This window comes from Pholcus phalangioides, unplaced genomic scaffold, assembly GCF_987345545.1.
Source record: "Pholcus phalangioides strain wild (caught in Gottingen) unplaced genomic scaffold, Ppha-v1.0 ptg000012l_1, whole genome shotgun sequence".
NCBI lineage: Eukaryota > Metazoa > Arthropoda > Arachnida > Araneae > Pholcidae > Pholcus > Pholcus phalangioides.
Window position 1 is genome coordinate 15,839,745 of NW_028301605.1, and position 16,418 is coordinate 15,856,162.

The window sequence follows — 16,418 nt, forward strand, 5'->3', positions numbered from 1 at the left end:
TTTTAGCATATCACATATCTGCCAGCATGGAAAGGGTGTCCTGAAAAGGTTGAAATTACCACTATCACTTTTTTTCTTCCAAAAAATGATTGGCTCCTAAAAAATTTGTTTGGCACCAAGATTTTTTCAACTTGTCGAGCCTTAATTTAGATTTTGTTTGTTTGTTTGTTTGTTTGTTTGTTTGTTTGTTTGTGTGTGTGTGTGTGTGTGTGTGTGTGTGTGTGTGTGTGTGTGTGTGTGAGAGAGAGAGAGAGAGAGAGATATTTTTCAAGGCCTGGAAGTAAGAAATTTTTGTTTTCAGCCAGTTTCTTTCCCCCCCCCCCCTCCCATAGCTCTTTCAGACCCTGGTGCCACGAACAATACCCGTACAATTTTTTTGGCGATATCCTGCACTTTTATGAAAGAAATACGGTCAGCCTAGGTATTTTTTTTTAATGTGTTGTGCATATTAATACTTTTCAAGAACATCAACCTCTTGCAGGGCCGTATTTCACCCACGATCAGGAGGTTGTGCACCCCCTGACCTAGAGCTAATTAAATTGGAAACAAACTATTAAAGGAAACAAAATTAATGTTATACAGAAGCAATATTGTTATAAATCTATTTTTTTACTTGAGAATTTTCATTTACATCTCAGAAATACAAATACCAGCTGGAATTTGGGCCGAAGTATCCAAGGTACAGATCAATCATTTAACTGCAACAGCCAGTTGCCTTACAACCAGTCTCCATATGTGCAGCAGAGGGAGAGGCAAAATCTCCTCAAACCGGGAGTGCTGGAGATGCTTTACTCTATTCCAGATCTCAGTTCGCATGGAGTCCCCCCACTTGGTGCTTCAAAATCTGAAACTTGGAGATCAGAAGAGCTTTTGTCGATTTTATCTGAGATGTATCTCAATCAAGGAACTACCAAGCAGGCCCAAAATATAGCTTGTTTCTTGATGGTATTTATTGGGTTTTTTTCCCAGTTCATTATTTTGTTTTGTTTTTATTCTGTAGGTTTACTACTGTGTTAAATGTTGTCACCTAGTTTATATAATTTTAGCTTTTCTTAGGTTTTTTTCCCAGTTCATTATTTTGTTTTGTTTTTATTCTGTAGGTTTACTACTGTGTTAAATGTTGTCACCTAGTTTATATAATTTTAGCTTTTCTTCGAACCTGTTTCTTATATATAGAAATTCAATAAAGATGAGCCTGCCTATGATGAATTCAAATTTTGCAAAGTATCTTCTATTGCAAACTTTTTCCGTCTCTGTGAATCTGCAGTATAAAAACAATACAAATAAATACAACACAAAGGCTACAACAGGCAAATTGTCTAGCGAGGTGGCTAAAAATAAGATGCCCATAAAAAATATGGATGTCAAACATAACCAAAGTACAGCAACCCAATATAAAGACATAACATGAAAGAAAAAAAAGCAACTAATAATTAATAGTATATAATGCACTACCATAAAAAAAGATTATGATTGCCTTATCTAAGTATGGATAGCTTCTTGATTTATCCGACTAGGTCTATCATATTTCTTTTTAAAGGTGCCAATTTTGTGTGTGTTCATGACCCCCAGAGGCAAACTATTCCATTTATTAACAACCCTATTACAGAAAAATCCCCTGCGACACCACAACCTGGAATTTTTACCAGAACCCTTTTTAAACAATACTGGTGTTCCCATGTCAAAGCAGTTGATTGACGGTGTATTAATAACTCACGGTCCATCCTATCCATCCTGTTGAAAATTTTAAACACTTTGATCATATGTCCTCCCAGACACCCGTGTTCCTCCAATGCAAACATACTCAAGAAATCAAGTCTTTCTTCAAATCTCAAGCCTTGTGTGCCAACAAGAGCAGGCATAACTCTTCTCTGCACCCCCTCAACCAAGTCTATATCCCTCTGTAGGTATGGTCTCCAAAACCTTACGGCATACTCTTAAACAGAATTGAACAGAAAAATATTTTATACTTTATATTTTTATTGAAAATTGAAATTAAGTTACATTTATATATAAATTATTTCTCCCCTATACAATAATAATGTGATCCTCACACAACCCAATCCAGGGAATTAGTTCGTGTTTGTAGACATCAATGACTAAACATATTTAAATGAAGTTCCATCCTTCTTTGTATAACTTATAATCATCTCTCAGAGAAAGTTGAATGAAATTGTTTTTTTTTCATGGAAATTTTCATTTTTTTTTCACTGCACATGTGGTTTAGCTTCCTATACATTTGTTTTAAATTCATCTCCACCAATGTTACAACAGTAATAACATTGTAGGTTTTCTGTTAGGAAAAGAAAGTATGAATTCAAATTATATTGAAAAGCAATACACATTTTTTTATACAGAATACAGGGTTATTCAAAATGATGTACAGTATTTTGAAAGACTGTAATAAATTAATTTTGTAACAGATACATACCAGAACGGGGTTAAAAGGAAGGACGACTCTCAAATATTTTTATGTTATGATATTATAAGTGTCCTATATAACTTCCTCGAGTCACGCGGACAACGCCAGACAATAATCCATTTTTTCCGTTTCAGCATATCTGGTGTTACTAAGTTCAGAGCATTACATATGCTGTTCGTAGGTCCTCCAAGTTGCATGTACACTTTGTCTTTCACAAAGCCCCACAAGAAAAAGTCACATGGGGTAATGTCCAGTGACCTGGGCCAAGAAAACATCACTTTGTCATTCTTTCCAACGCTGCCAATCCAACAATTAGGAATCACAACATTGAAGAATTCATGCACTTCCAGTTTCCAGTGTGGAGGCTCACCATCTGGCTGAAAGACGAAACTATTCCAGTCTTCCTGCAATTGTGGAAAAGCCAGATTTGTAACATATCAAGATATGTGATGCCATTCACTGTCTTTTCCACAAAAAAAAGGATGGCCCATATTATTTCGTCTCAGAAATTGCACAAAACACATTCATTTTAGCTGAATCTTGTTCATGCTCCACAATAAAGTGAGGGTTTTCTGTCCCCCAGATTCACACATTGTGCTGGTTAACTTTCCCGCGAATATAGAATGTTGCCCTGTCACTGAATACGTGAGGTGGGAAAAAAATAATTCTCATCTTCACATTTGTCCTGCATGTTCAGGCAAAACTCCATTCGTTGGTCCTTGTCTCTAGGAAATAAAGCTTCAGTCATCTGCAATCTGTAAGGTCTCATTTGCAATCGTTTTACGCAAAACGCCTTCTCTTCCCGAGATACCATTTTTCATTCTAGCGATCGCAGCGCCATCATATATTCTGTACTCAGTACAGGCTGCAGGGAAAAAAATATGAGTTGTCCTTCCTTTTAAACCCATTCTGGTACGTAGCTGTTTAAAAATGAATTTATTACAGTCTTAAAATACCGTACATCATTTTGAATAACCGTGTACAATGTTTTACAGTTCAAAATATAATTACAATTATTAAGGGCAAAATATTTTCATATACTAAGTTTGACAGTCTTTACGATTCTATTCTGTATCAAAACCAGGTGGCAGCATAATTTCCAATAAGGGGGTCATTCAATTGTTACGTCAACATCGATGGGGGGTTCAGATTTGCTGACTTTTGATGCCGGGGGGGGGGGAAGGTAGAGGGGTTTGAATAATGCTTATGTAATATAATTACAATTTTTATATAATTACAACAAATATAATTACAACCACACTTTATAAAAATATGAAATATTCTTGAAGGCGTCTTTACTGAGAATGCCAAAAATGAGAAAAACCTTTCTCTAGTTTGTGGGCACCTGAACTAACATTCTCCTTCCCCACATTGATAAGTCCTCTATAGACCTCCCTCTCTAGTAGACCTTACAGACTGCCCCTCCCCACTTTCTGTCTCACTTATAGAGGGGGTAGGTTGACTAAACTGTTTTGTATCTACTCGGCATGTCACATGTTTAATCCTTGAGTGATTTGCTGGACTACCTTCAATAAACTGATTCACACACTTTAAGTTGAGGGGGGGGGGGAGGATCACTGAGGGTGTTCATGGTGATATCAGGATCATCTATGCCCTCGTATGATGTGGTGGAGAAAAACAAGTTGCGGAGGACACAAGAAGGAGCATCATTTTTAAAAAACTTGTGTCTTAATAATTTGCTGTGCATCGAGAGTTGACAGACTGGACTTTGGGAAACTCCTAGAAGAAAAAATAATAATATATATTGGGAGGAGAGAGAGAAAAGAATTATCTGTGGTTACTAGTGCACTGTTTTGGTCAAAAATTGTTTTTGTTACCATCATTTCTGTCATTTTGCTTTGACTGGAGTCAATCTTATAGGATAACTGAAATAGTGCTATGAAATTTTTTTTGAAGGATTTTTTTTTATGTTGTCTATGGTTCTACTTTTTCTATGTTTTCTGATTTTTTTTTTAGTAGGAGCCCTGTATCCCATTTTAGACATCACACAATTTACATATGTATTTGCAGTAGGAGTTTTTATATTGAAATGCAATATTTGAGGTTTCAACAAAGGTTTTTTATGTAATAGTTTAAACTGTCAAAAACCTATTAACCCTGATGGCAATATTCTGCTGTGCTGATCTGACTCAATAGATAATATATTATGAAATTGTCATATCTTAAGGAAGCATCTTTATATGATTTAACCTATTATAACCAAATTCTGCTATCTCTATTTAATAAACCTAAATATATGACCAATTTTTTAATTGCTTTCAGGAAAGATATTTGCCGAGCCACTACCATGTCTATATGGTTAGAGTTCTTATCAAACATGTTCATCATTTTGCCAATAGCTTTGTGCCTTCTATTCATATTCTGAATGGTAGTCCGTTTGCTTTGGACCTGCTGGGTGAACTCAAAAGGTGAGGATGAATGTTAATAAAGAATATCATCAGTTTTCATGAAAATACTTGCAGATTGTCTTTGAAATGGAAAGAAAATATTGTTTGCCATTAATATGTATTTTTTCATTTACTTACAGCATTGTATTACCACGTTTGATACAGAAAAATTTGTACAGTTTTCTGAAGTTGACATTTGATAGGTGGCCTCTAGACAACTCATTTCGTGTGGTTAGTATCTTTGGTCATTCATTTCCAATTTATCAAATATTTTACTTGGGATGAGCATCTTTTTTAATTGTATTTTTTATACATTTTTTTTTGCAAAATTTCACCTTATATTTTGAAGAGTTATCATCAAGTTATATAAATTTTTATCAATTTGTACCAATGCACATGCTATTTATTGTTTCTAATAGAGTTTCGATTTGAATTAAAGTTTTGATTCTTTGATGAAATACTCTGGATGGTTATTATCAACCGCCCAATAATTACATACATGATTCCTTTGGAAAAACTAATTTAAAAAAGTGCTTTTTGTTTTAGGATCCAACAAATGTTTTGGGAGTTATAATATTTTGAAATTTTGTAACATGCCAGTTTTACAACAGTCGGGTACACACCAAACACCCAACAAATGCAAATTTGTTGTCCAGCAACGGGTTGCAGCTTCTTGAAAATCCTGTTAGAAGCCAAGTTTGGTCAACATTTTTTTTTCATGATTGGTGCCTTTTTCTCTTTGTGTAGAGTGGTATAATTAACCTTGTTATTACTATTATATACACATTATTTTTGTCTGCTATATCGCCAAATTTGTCACCAGATTTGTAAATTGTTAGCCAAATGAGATCTATTTGAACAATTGTTTAACCAAATCAACACTATTTTGCCAAATTGTGGTAATTGGTCCTTCTTCACTGGTAGGTGAAATCTTTCGAGGGATGGTGCATACAGTGTGTAGTGTGTTTTACTGCATGTGGAAACAGTGAAATAATAACGACACGTGCACACACACACAAAGAAACTTAATATAACTAATTATTTTATTATTGACACATCAAAACCATTAGTTTCAGATTTTTTTTTCTAGTTATTCATCCAGTCACATTTTCAAATTCTACGTGTTGCAATGAAGATTTCTTCATTTCCTTGTGACTGCAGTTAATTTTTATCGTGCTGAAATGTTTTTATTAACCCCTGCTGTCTTTATAAGTTTACTTTACCTTTTTACAAGAAAAAGTTTGAGGATTTTGAAATTTATTCAGCCTGCATGATTCACACAGAACTTGGCCCATTTTTTCAGATGAAGTTTTATTCTGAGGCATGTTTATAAGGGGGTGGTTGCCCCTGGACCATCTTAACAGAAGACGAACTTCAAGCTCTCACTGCCATAGGCACTACTAATTTTGCTTCCCCATTGAGATGCTTGTATAGTTTTTTAATTATTTTTCTGAAAAATCATGCCCCCCCACCAACTCTCAAGTTTCAAAATGGAAGCCATCTCTTTACTGTAAGCTCTTTGAAATATGGTTTTGAATATTGTTTCGTGCACGCACTCATAACATTAATGAGATGCTGTAAAAATTTTGAACTGTATTTGTTGGATTTAATCATGACGATTTGTAACTGTGATCGATTTCATTCAACAATCTTATTGCATTGATCAAGTTGATTGTGTTACAGAATTACAATCAAAAGCTGTGATGCAACATGTAGACTAAATACTTCTAAATTGGAACAGGAAAAAAATATCATCTCAAAATGATTAGTTATACTCCATTCATTTAAACTAGATAAATCAAATGAACACAGATGTGGTGCAACTTGATCAAAGCAAAAAAAAATTTTATTTTCGGGTAAAATGACGTGTAAAAATTTTGAAAGTGCAAGGGAAAAAAACTGGTTTGTACATCTTTAGCTCTCTAGATTTTTGTCTGTGTTAATAGAGTTTTATCATCAACTTCAAAAATGCTACGTTATACGTTTGGTGTGTGTTCAGTGAATTTGGCAGGATTATGAAGTGATGTAATCAATTTTTAAAATTTTAAACTCCAGAATTATTGGTCAAATCAAAAAATTAAAAACTCTTTTTCCATGTTAGTTTTTCACAAGGGGAATCACATGTAATTATTGGGTGGTTGATAGCATCCACCCTGTATATCTTACCATATATTGGGTATATGGTATGCACATTCATGAAATACAATTTTGCAATTTTATTTTTCGGGTATGCCATTATTAGTTCCATACATGTGTGTTATCTAGTTGTTTCCCTTTGTATGCCTTTTACAAACAGAAAAAAAAATTTTTTTTTCAGTTCACACACAACATCTTAAGTATGATAAACTAAATATCAAGCGGAGATAATGAATTTCATAAAGATAATTCACATGCATTTGCCTTTGTGGCCAACCGCTCTGTGCTTTTCTACATACCCAGTATGCATGATTAAATCATCAAATGCCGCCGTCATACTTACTTAGTATGTTGCTGCATCCAACTCATATCTTAATTTTTTAATCCATTATATTATTTCACAATCTCTGCATGTTTGGTATCATTCGAAAGGAGAATAATGTGGCTTTGCACAATCATAACTATTTTATTATTTTCATTTATCATATTTTATTGTGAGTGATAAACGTTTGCTGCTTAACACGTGGGGATCTGAGATATTATCATAAGGAGCACATTTTTTTAGCCAGTGAGTTAAAACGTCCTGTATAATTATTATTGTAAAGTACATCTTTTAGCCCAGTTGAGCTGAAATGTTCTGTATAATTTGAGTTAGTAGGTTATAGCCACGAGGCTGCGTTTTAAATCAGATTTTTGGTAGCCGTAGAAGAGGAAAAAAATTTTTACCACACAGAAAATATCATAAATTTTTAGGTAATACAAGTAATACTATATAGACAAGATGTTATTTTATAAAAATGAAAAATTTCAAATTAATTCAATGATTCGTTTTTACTGAACATCTGTGAAAACCGGAAATTCCATTTAAATCTTCTCCGATCTACGAGATGGGATTCATTTAAATATCCTCCAGGCTTGAGTGGTTCTACTAACTGAGCTGACAGAATCACAAATGAATGGGGACACATATGAACTCGATTGGGTGGTGTCAACATGAGCTTTATATTTACAGCAGACTAAAGCTGGTGTTGGTTGTGTACATGCTGGAAAATGAAAAGATCTTCAGCATTTCTCATCTTCCTGTATATTCTCATTTATACAATTTTAAAGCTTTTCATTTAAGCCTTCAATTAGTTTGTCTTTTTTAATAGCATTCCTAAGTGTATTAAAAGAATTATCTCAAAATTTCGTTCAGAAGCTGGAACGAATCAAATGATTTTCTATAGAAACCTATGGGAAATCACGTTTAAGCTAACGAACATGGTTCTGGAACAAATCATCTTTGTTAGCTGAGATATCTCGCTATAATATTAAAATACAATGTATTATCACTCTAAATTTGATTGTCAGTATCATGGAAATAGAAAAAATTTTAGTTACCAGTATTTTAAATATTTAAATAATGAATTGCATAATTAAAATTCAATATCAATCGTTTAAAATTACCAATAATTTTATTTTCATTTTAAAATGGCAATTTTATTTATAATTTTGATGAATTTGAAGAAAATTGTTATTTGGCCACTGAATATTCAGTATTCAGCTATTTGATCAAATCACTATTTGTCCCATCTCTAATACATATATAGTCAATTTCAGCTTATAGCATTTCTACTTACAATATTTTACCACTTCGTGTGACTATTTTTATGGTCCCAACTTTTATTAATCTTCATCTCTGCTTGGTATTCAGTTTATTGTACTTTGTATGAAAAGTGAGAACGACGTCTTTTTTCACTCTATTCACAACCGAAAAATATCCTACCATCAATATAATTTACAATAGGGTGTGTGATTGACACAACTCTCTCAAGTTTTTGTGCAGTGCTTCTCTTAATTTTTTTCTGTGAAAAAATGCTGGCAGCACTTCTCAAATACAGAACACATAACTTTGGCCTCATAAATATGTTAGGGTTACACATATCCACTCAAGTCCCTTTTTCTGGCATGTTACCAATTCATTAGAAATTCTCCTAAAGAATGTTTAAATGAGGGCATGTACAGTTGAGAGAAACAATTTCTACATATATATATTTTCCTTTGCATACATGGCAGATTTAAACAGCCAGCATCTTATTGTAATAGGCTTACATGACGTATGCTATTTACAGGTCTTGGTTTCACATTTATTAACATAACAATCACCATTTTACTGCGATAGGTTTACATGATATACTATATTTACTCGTATAAAGGACAATTTCTTGTATAGGATGAATTATGATTTTGGAGATTAAAATAAGGAAAACTTAGATTTATCAATGCATTTCTGTATTTCATTTATTCACAGATGATATAGCATAGAATGCACGTTTTAAGGCAAACAACCATGTTTTTAATTTCTCATCTACTCAAACTCTCCCTCCAAAGTTGTGTTACAACGCTTCTCTTCACTCTCATGACAATAAGCATCATCCTCAGATCCATCAAGTGCATTTTAAATACAACATTTCCTGAATCACTTTGATATTAGCTCTACAAGTATACTTTTCCACGCAACGGATGCCCACAAAATAAGCTTTGAAGCATTAGCCTGTTTGATGGGACTGGTTGGAGTCACTTCATGATCTTCACCAGTAAGCATTTGATCATGAGGATCCAGGCTCGAACCCCTTGGTGACACAGTTATGGTTAGCTGGAGTTGTTTTTCTGTGGTTTCCCACCTTCAAAATGCGAATGCGAGCTGGTCTACTATTTGAAAAAGTCTCTATGCTGAGAGCAGACTTTTAACATGGTAATTACATAACATCAAAATTCAAGCATTTACCATCATCTATTCAAAACATGAAAGACAGATGGCAGCACCAGCTTAAAACGACAACAACATAAATACGTTAATGACCATGCATACAATACGTTCTTTCTTGTAACCAATTCATTAGAAATTCTGCAGATGAATGTGTATGAGGTGTATGTATGGTTAAGAAGAAGTAAGCCAGTTTGCTTACAGTTTCCCCCAACACGATCTTCAAATGGAGTGTTGTTACATACATCCAAGTGGGTGACCCATCTCTAAAGATTGGCCCAGAAGTGAGTTATAATTGCAGCGAGAGCTACAAGTGCTTAAAAAAAGGAATCCTTCACTCTCACATATAAGACGACCTAGGTTTTTGAAGTAGTGAAAATTGAGTAAAAACTTTGTTCCATATGCGAGTAAATAATGGCATGTTATTCTTAGGTCTTGGTTTTACATTATATTGAGATTATTTTTATTATTGATATCAATTCATTAAGCATATTGTCCCTATTGTCTTAATTATGCAGCCTCTGGAAACTTGGCTAAGTTATATTCAACCATGGAGGTACACAAGTGAAAAGGTACATAAAGATGAAGAGGAAAAAGGCTTTGTGAATCGTTGGTAATTTAATTTCTTATCATTTAAATGATATGGATGTTTCTGTATTTTTATGATGCTTCCAATGTCTATGCTAGTGGTCTTCAGAATTTTATCGCCTGCAGCTTCCCATTAATATACATTCACTGATTACATTATACTGCTATAAATTTTGAAAAAAAAAAAAGTTGGTATAAAACAAACAGAACTTCAGCAAGAATCAAACATGAAGTCTCAAAAATAAATGGACATCTTTTTAAACAATGTTTCTCATTTATACTGCTCAAAGTAGTGAATTCCTTTCAGTCGAAAGCGCTCCCCGACATAATCTGTTACAAATATTCTTTCTAATAAGTTCTTTGTTACTAATATGTTAACATGAAAAAATTAGATTGATTCGTCTTTTTTTCTCTCTTGAAACAGGTTGAAATTTGTCACTGAAAACTTGCATTTCTATACACCTTTCTTATCGCAAGTGTTACATAGGTTCTCCAGAATGGATCTTTGTTGCCCTAAAACTGCTTATATGCTCTTCAGGACTACAAAAGTAAGCATCCAAAAAATGCTGTGTTATTATCTTTTAAAAATCAGCAGAAACCTGTCAACATTTAAAGTTTAAATTTTACTCTCAAATGGCATTGTGAAATGAAAAAAATTTCAAAACCTATGTACACCTATATAAAATTGATTTTCTGTGTGCCTGTCTGTGTGTATGTTCTGCATGTGAATCCACAATTTCATACCAGTCTTTGCCAAATTTTGTATGTGTACCAAACAAGCCCAACTTAAATGATAGGCTATTTTAAAAGTTTGGCAGAGGTGGACAAATATGATAGGGTCTAAAAACTGTCCAGCAACAATGACTTTTGGAATGCCTACTTTTGTTACCTTGGTTGCCAAACTATGGTTTGTCACTTTTTAATACTCCCATTATAGGAAGAAAAGGCGGGCAGTTCCAGGTATCACTGCTAGTTCGATATAGATATCAGATTTATAATTTTTCTCTAAAGTTGAAGAACAGTGATTTTTAAATTTATAAAAAAAGCCACGAGAAAAAAAAAAGGTTTTTTTAGGGGGCACTTTCGGAGATGAGCATTGCCACTATGGATAGGCTTGGTTTCAAGGTTGGCATGTATCTTTATGAGACATTTTTTTTTTTGATATAATTCAAAAATTGCTCACCATCCCACCATAATTATTATTTTAAATTAAAAACTCAGAACGATGAGTAGTATGTGAATACAAGGGGAAGTGGTCTACGTTTTATGAACAATATTGTTGATGGTCGATTTCAAGTGAATCATTTTGAAATTGGGTGATTCTTTCTGAATCACCCTGTATATCAAATCAAGGAACATGCACCTTGCTACACTTCCATCTTGCATAAGGAGCACTAACTTACATCAAAAAATAATTTAATCTGAACTATTTTCCCCCAACCCTGGGATTTCTAAAGGCTCTCAAAATTTTGTGAAACAGATATGTATTATATGTTTGTGCTTGTCTGAAATTATGTTGCATTCATAGCTGGGCTCTATAGCATGGTGGTTGTGCATGTGACACCCCTGATGGCGTATTATTCACAATGATATTTTATCTCAAAATTATACTGTCATTTTTCTGTTGTACCAGGTTTTTTCTCAAGATGATTTGGACACAATGATACACCAAGGTATCTTTTTTTTTAATTTATCTGTAAGCAGTAATATCACTGTAATATTAGAGATCTAATTATATTTAATTGGAAATCTTTGGTTTTTCCTCAACTATATAGGTTTGTTTTAAATAATAAAAATGAATGAAAAAATCCCATATTAACCTGTCGGGATGCAATTCAACTTTTTTAATTGATGCCACAATAGTACTTTCATACTATAGCCATCTTCCAACATTGTTTTTCTATTCAAAATGACTTTCTTTCTTTGTAAACCTTTTCCAATTACTTGCCTTCTTTGGTCTAGTTCATCAGCCAATTTAAACATGAGAGTCTCGCTGCAGCTTTGAGCATATGTTTTGGGCTACTACAATCAGCAACTTATCGCCAAATGCTAGGATTGATCAGTCCTGTTTGCCCCCCTGGCTTTTGAAAATACACACTAGTGCAAGTGATACCAGTGGATTTTTAAATTTTATACACTTTACCATGATTTCCCATGCTGTCCGTCGATGGTACAGTCGGTAGAATACTATTCTATCATACTAGTATGCTCAGGTTCGAATCTGCACCTTGTTTGAATGCAGAGTTTTTTACCCCGCCCTTTCATCTTCAGTTTTTCTATGGTCTGTAATTTATTCTTCTTCACCATAATTTTTTTTCAATTATTCCGAAGTCAAATGTAATTCATTTTTAAATGCTGGCAATAAGTAGCAATACTGTCCAATAGGTAGCAACCTATTTTTGATAATCATGCGCATGTGTATTTTGACATGTTCAACACTGTAGCAAGCCCCTTCTGCTTAAGCTACTTGTTATTTTCTGACTGTATACTTTTCCTAGAAGCCGTCTGTACTTCCTATCTTTGGCTGAGGCTGTCTTTTCGATGTCCTAAATTGCTTTCTTAATTCGTTTTTCCTTTATTCTAACACCTATTTCATTTGCCAAAAGCACTTGAAATTTCGGCAATTATTATTGCTGCCTTCTTGAGAGTATACTCTTCTCGATTGGTCAAGAAATTACAGGGTGGCATTCTGTCTTCCCAAAAAGGGAATTTAGGGAAGGTTCCTTGGAGTTAGTCAGAGGAGTTTGAACTAAAAGTTCAGATGGAAAGTTGAGGTAGCTTGTTGGTAAGAGGTTCAGTTCAACGGACCAGATTATGGATAAAGACAAAATAGGAGACTTATTATTTGTGCCTTGATACTTTGTTATCTCCATGTTTATAATTCATTTTTCTCCCCGTTTGATTTCTAAAATGTTTAATATTTAAATAAAAACTATAGTCATCCTATGTCTGGGTTTATTGGTCACAACTGTGTTTGTACTTTTCTTCCATGTTTTTACGTAAAAATAGAAAGGGGCAAAGCTACCCAACATTTGGTGCCAACCAGGATATATTAGGAAATATTGTAGTGTATTATTATTTTTTTATGTTTCAGCTGAAAAGCATCATCTTGCTGTTTCTCAGTCATCGGCTAGGTCACCATATACAGTCTCACAATATGCAATGTCTTATTCGAATGAGAAGAGTATGTTAAACTTACAAGAGTCGCGCTCTCCTGCTTCTCAAATTGGATGTCAGGAGCTGTTTGATAGAAACCTCATCGTTCAGGTAAAGTAGGTTTTTGTTTATGTTCCTATCTTTACTTTTAAACTAAGAAATTTTTGATTTCTTATCTTTTTAGAAGTTTTGTTCTAACCTTTTGAAACATGATGGCAACATAAAATCTGAATATATGCAACCCCTGATAGGTGTAAACTAAAAGATATGTTTAGTTTCTCATCTTCCTTTGAATTCTCCTTCATTGATTTTTTCCTCACGAAAACTGACCTGTATGTAAACCAATCCCCCATCCTTCTGAATATAGAAAGAAATTTGAACAAAAATATTTTTTTTTGCTTATACACAACTATATATGGTAGGTCCAGAAATTTAGAATATCTTTGTAGCTTACTGATTATTTGTTAGAAGCTCAATCCTATGGCGTTTGTTTCATTGCTCACAATACATACATTTACCATGAAAATGATTCTCCATCATTTTTTTTTTTTTTTTATATTTCATTCTAAGGTATCACAGCTGGTGAGAAAGATAGTTTCCACACAGGCGGAAGCTCGATCAATGAAGCTTGCCAATGATAATGGATGTGGAGGTTTTTTTTCAAAGTTCCTCTCTTTTGGTTCTGACAGCAAAAATGTACCAGCTGAAGAATATTCTCCTCCAGATTCAAGAAAGCTCATTTATCACCTAGAATCATCTGCAGATAACCTATGCAAACTTTTCAATGTAAGAAGATTCCTGTCATTTTTCTTTTAGTTCATCCACACCATTATGTTGCTGAAAAAATTGTAAAGCTTGATGCCAAAATCTCTTAGAATAATAAATTGTCGTGATTGCTTTGATTTTCCAGCTGACCCTTCCTACTGATACTGGACTTCCATATAACACAACTTTCCAAGATCAATCAACAGCAGAGTCATCCAGAACCTCCAGTATGAGAAGGTCTCCAGCCAAGAAAATGAAGTTAGTACCAGGGATGAATTTGGATTCAGTAAAGTATCAGGGGAATCCAGACCTTCAGCCTGTCAGAACATATGAGTATGAAATTCTCGTCAAGGCACTAAGTGATGCGTCTGCTTTCTTAAATGAAAAGGTGAGAGAATTATTGCAGAGTGTTGGTCTGTTCTTAATTTTTTGTACGTTTTTTGGCATCGAGACTTTTCCTCCTCTAGTCCCATTTTTCTCCTGCCTCCATGTCTTTAAGTACAAGAGAGGTTTGGGAAGAGTAAAGATGCTACTTCTGGTATTTATCATTTATTCAAAACTTTTTGTGACACAAAATATTTACTACAAATTATTCACTAGTTCATGCATTAGTTTTCTGTATAATTGCTGCCATTGCCCTTCAAGGTTGTTGTGATTTAAATCAACTGAATTTTTTAAAATAAAATCACTAATTTAAATCAATTTATTTCAGATATGAAAAATTATGTTTTAATCGAGCAAATTTATGCTGATTTAAATTTTTTTTAAATTTTTTATTAAATTATTTTAAACATAATTATTTATAATATAATAATCAGACAGTTTGCATGGCAATAGAGGGATGGCTGAACGAATATTCGCACTGAACCAACTTTGTGTGTGTTATCAAAGAGTGTGGTAAAGTCATTCTCGTTGATACTATTGATACATCTGGCTCATCGCATACTACTACTAACAAACCAGACATGCATCTCGTCCATATTCCTCTGTGGAACCTCTAACGAATTGGTTGGAATGTGTGTTTGTATATAGTGAATTTTTCGTGAAGTTTGTTTCTGTGTAATGCTTGTTATGTGTAATGCTGTCATCTGCAATCAATTTTAATAAACTATGAATTTTTCCTCAACTCACAGCTCATCACATACTGAAAATTACTTAGCAAATTTGGTTTCTAGTTCAGTGAAGTCAACAGAAGAAAACTTCAAATGTAAAATATCAAGTTTTGTTACAGACAATAACTGCAAATATGGTTTCTTCTAGAAAGACTCTGGATGAAGAGCTTACCTGCACACTTCGCTGCATTTATTCGAAGCTCATCAGTGTTAACTTCTAATAGGGAATTGATGTCATGAAAGAAGAGAGAAATAAGGGTCTTGAATTTATCAAACAAAAATGTGGCGGTAGTTTCTTGGCAATTACAGTCGGCCCCCCATATTCGCGGGGGTTACGTTCCAGGGGTGACCGCGAATACGGGAAATCCGCGAATAACCGAAACCATAGTTTTCTTCTTGTATATCTCGTTTATTGAATATTATGGGAAAGAGCTGGGTGACGCAGAGGATAGAACGAAATGTAAAAGAGGGTGCAGCGATTGTTGGCGATGTTTTCTGAAAGAACATTGTGATTTCTGTTTGTCGTGTCTTCTTCATATCATCAAGTATGTTGTAATATGATGACAAGGCCTCCTCTACCAATTTTTCTTAATGTGAAGAGTGTATCATATGGGGATCTATGCCATGAAAACAATCCATTGCTGATTTGAACGTGTGAAGCCTTTCCGCTATGTTACTCATGGTGAACCTGTCTTCTACTTCTTTATCTTGATCTTCATCTGGTACCGCTTCAGTTTCAGGAGCAGTCAACCATCATTAATTCCTCCTCTGTCAACACCTCTTAATTGCTATTAATTTAGCTGTTCGACTTCCTCTATATCAATATCATTGAATCCTTCTCCACCCACCTGTTTCGCTAACATGACAATGTCTTTTATTGTCTCTTCAGTTGGCTCTGCAGAAGTGGTTGTATCCTTTAGTGCACATTGTGGAAAAAGGTTAATCCAATCCAAGAGGACTGTTTCTCTCTTGGGGGCTGCCACGGCTCTGGTGATGACAGTAATGTCATTAGCGAGCCATTCTAAATATGCACAACTCAAATTTTGTAAAAAAAAACACATGAATGACGATTTCTAAGTGTTGAA

General features: G+C 34.1%; 1 protein-coding gene across 1 annotated transcript in view; it reads left to right on the top strand.

Annotated features, from left to right (window-relative positions):
• LOC149079659 (sphingomyelin phosphodiesterase 4) overlaps positions 1–16,418 on the top strand; it is a 32,219-nt gene that overhangs the window by 12,640 nt on the left and 3,161 nt on the right. Inside the window, exons 7-15 of the mRNA XM_089240267.1 lie at positions 639–945; positions 4,706–4,851; positions 4,971–5,061; positions 10,231–10,325; positions 10,725–10,848; positions 11,934–11,973; positions 13,395–13,567; positions 14,027–14,242; positions 14,367–14,609. Coding sequence (XP_089096393.1) covers positions 639–945; positions 4,706–4,851; positions 4,971–5,061; positions 10,231–10,325; positions 10,725–10,848; positions 11,934–11,973; positions 13,395–13,567; positions 14,027–14,242; positions 14,367–14,609 — 1,435 coding nt within the window. The remainder of the gene's footprint in view (positions 1–638; positions 946–4,705; positions 4,852–4,970; positions 5,062–10,230; positions 10,326–10,724; positions 10,849–11,933; positions 11,974–13,394; positions 13,568–14,026; positions 14,243–14,366; positions 14,610–16,418) is intronic.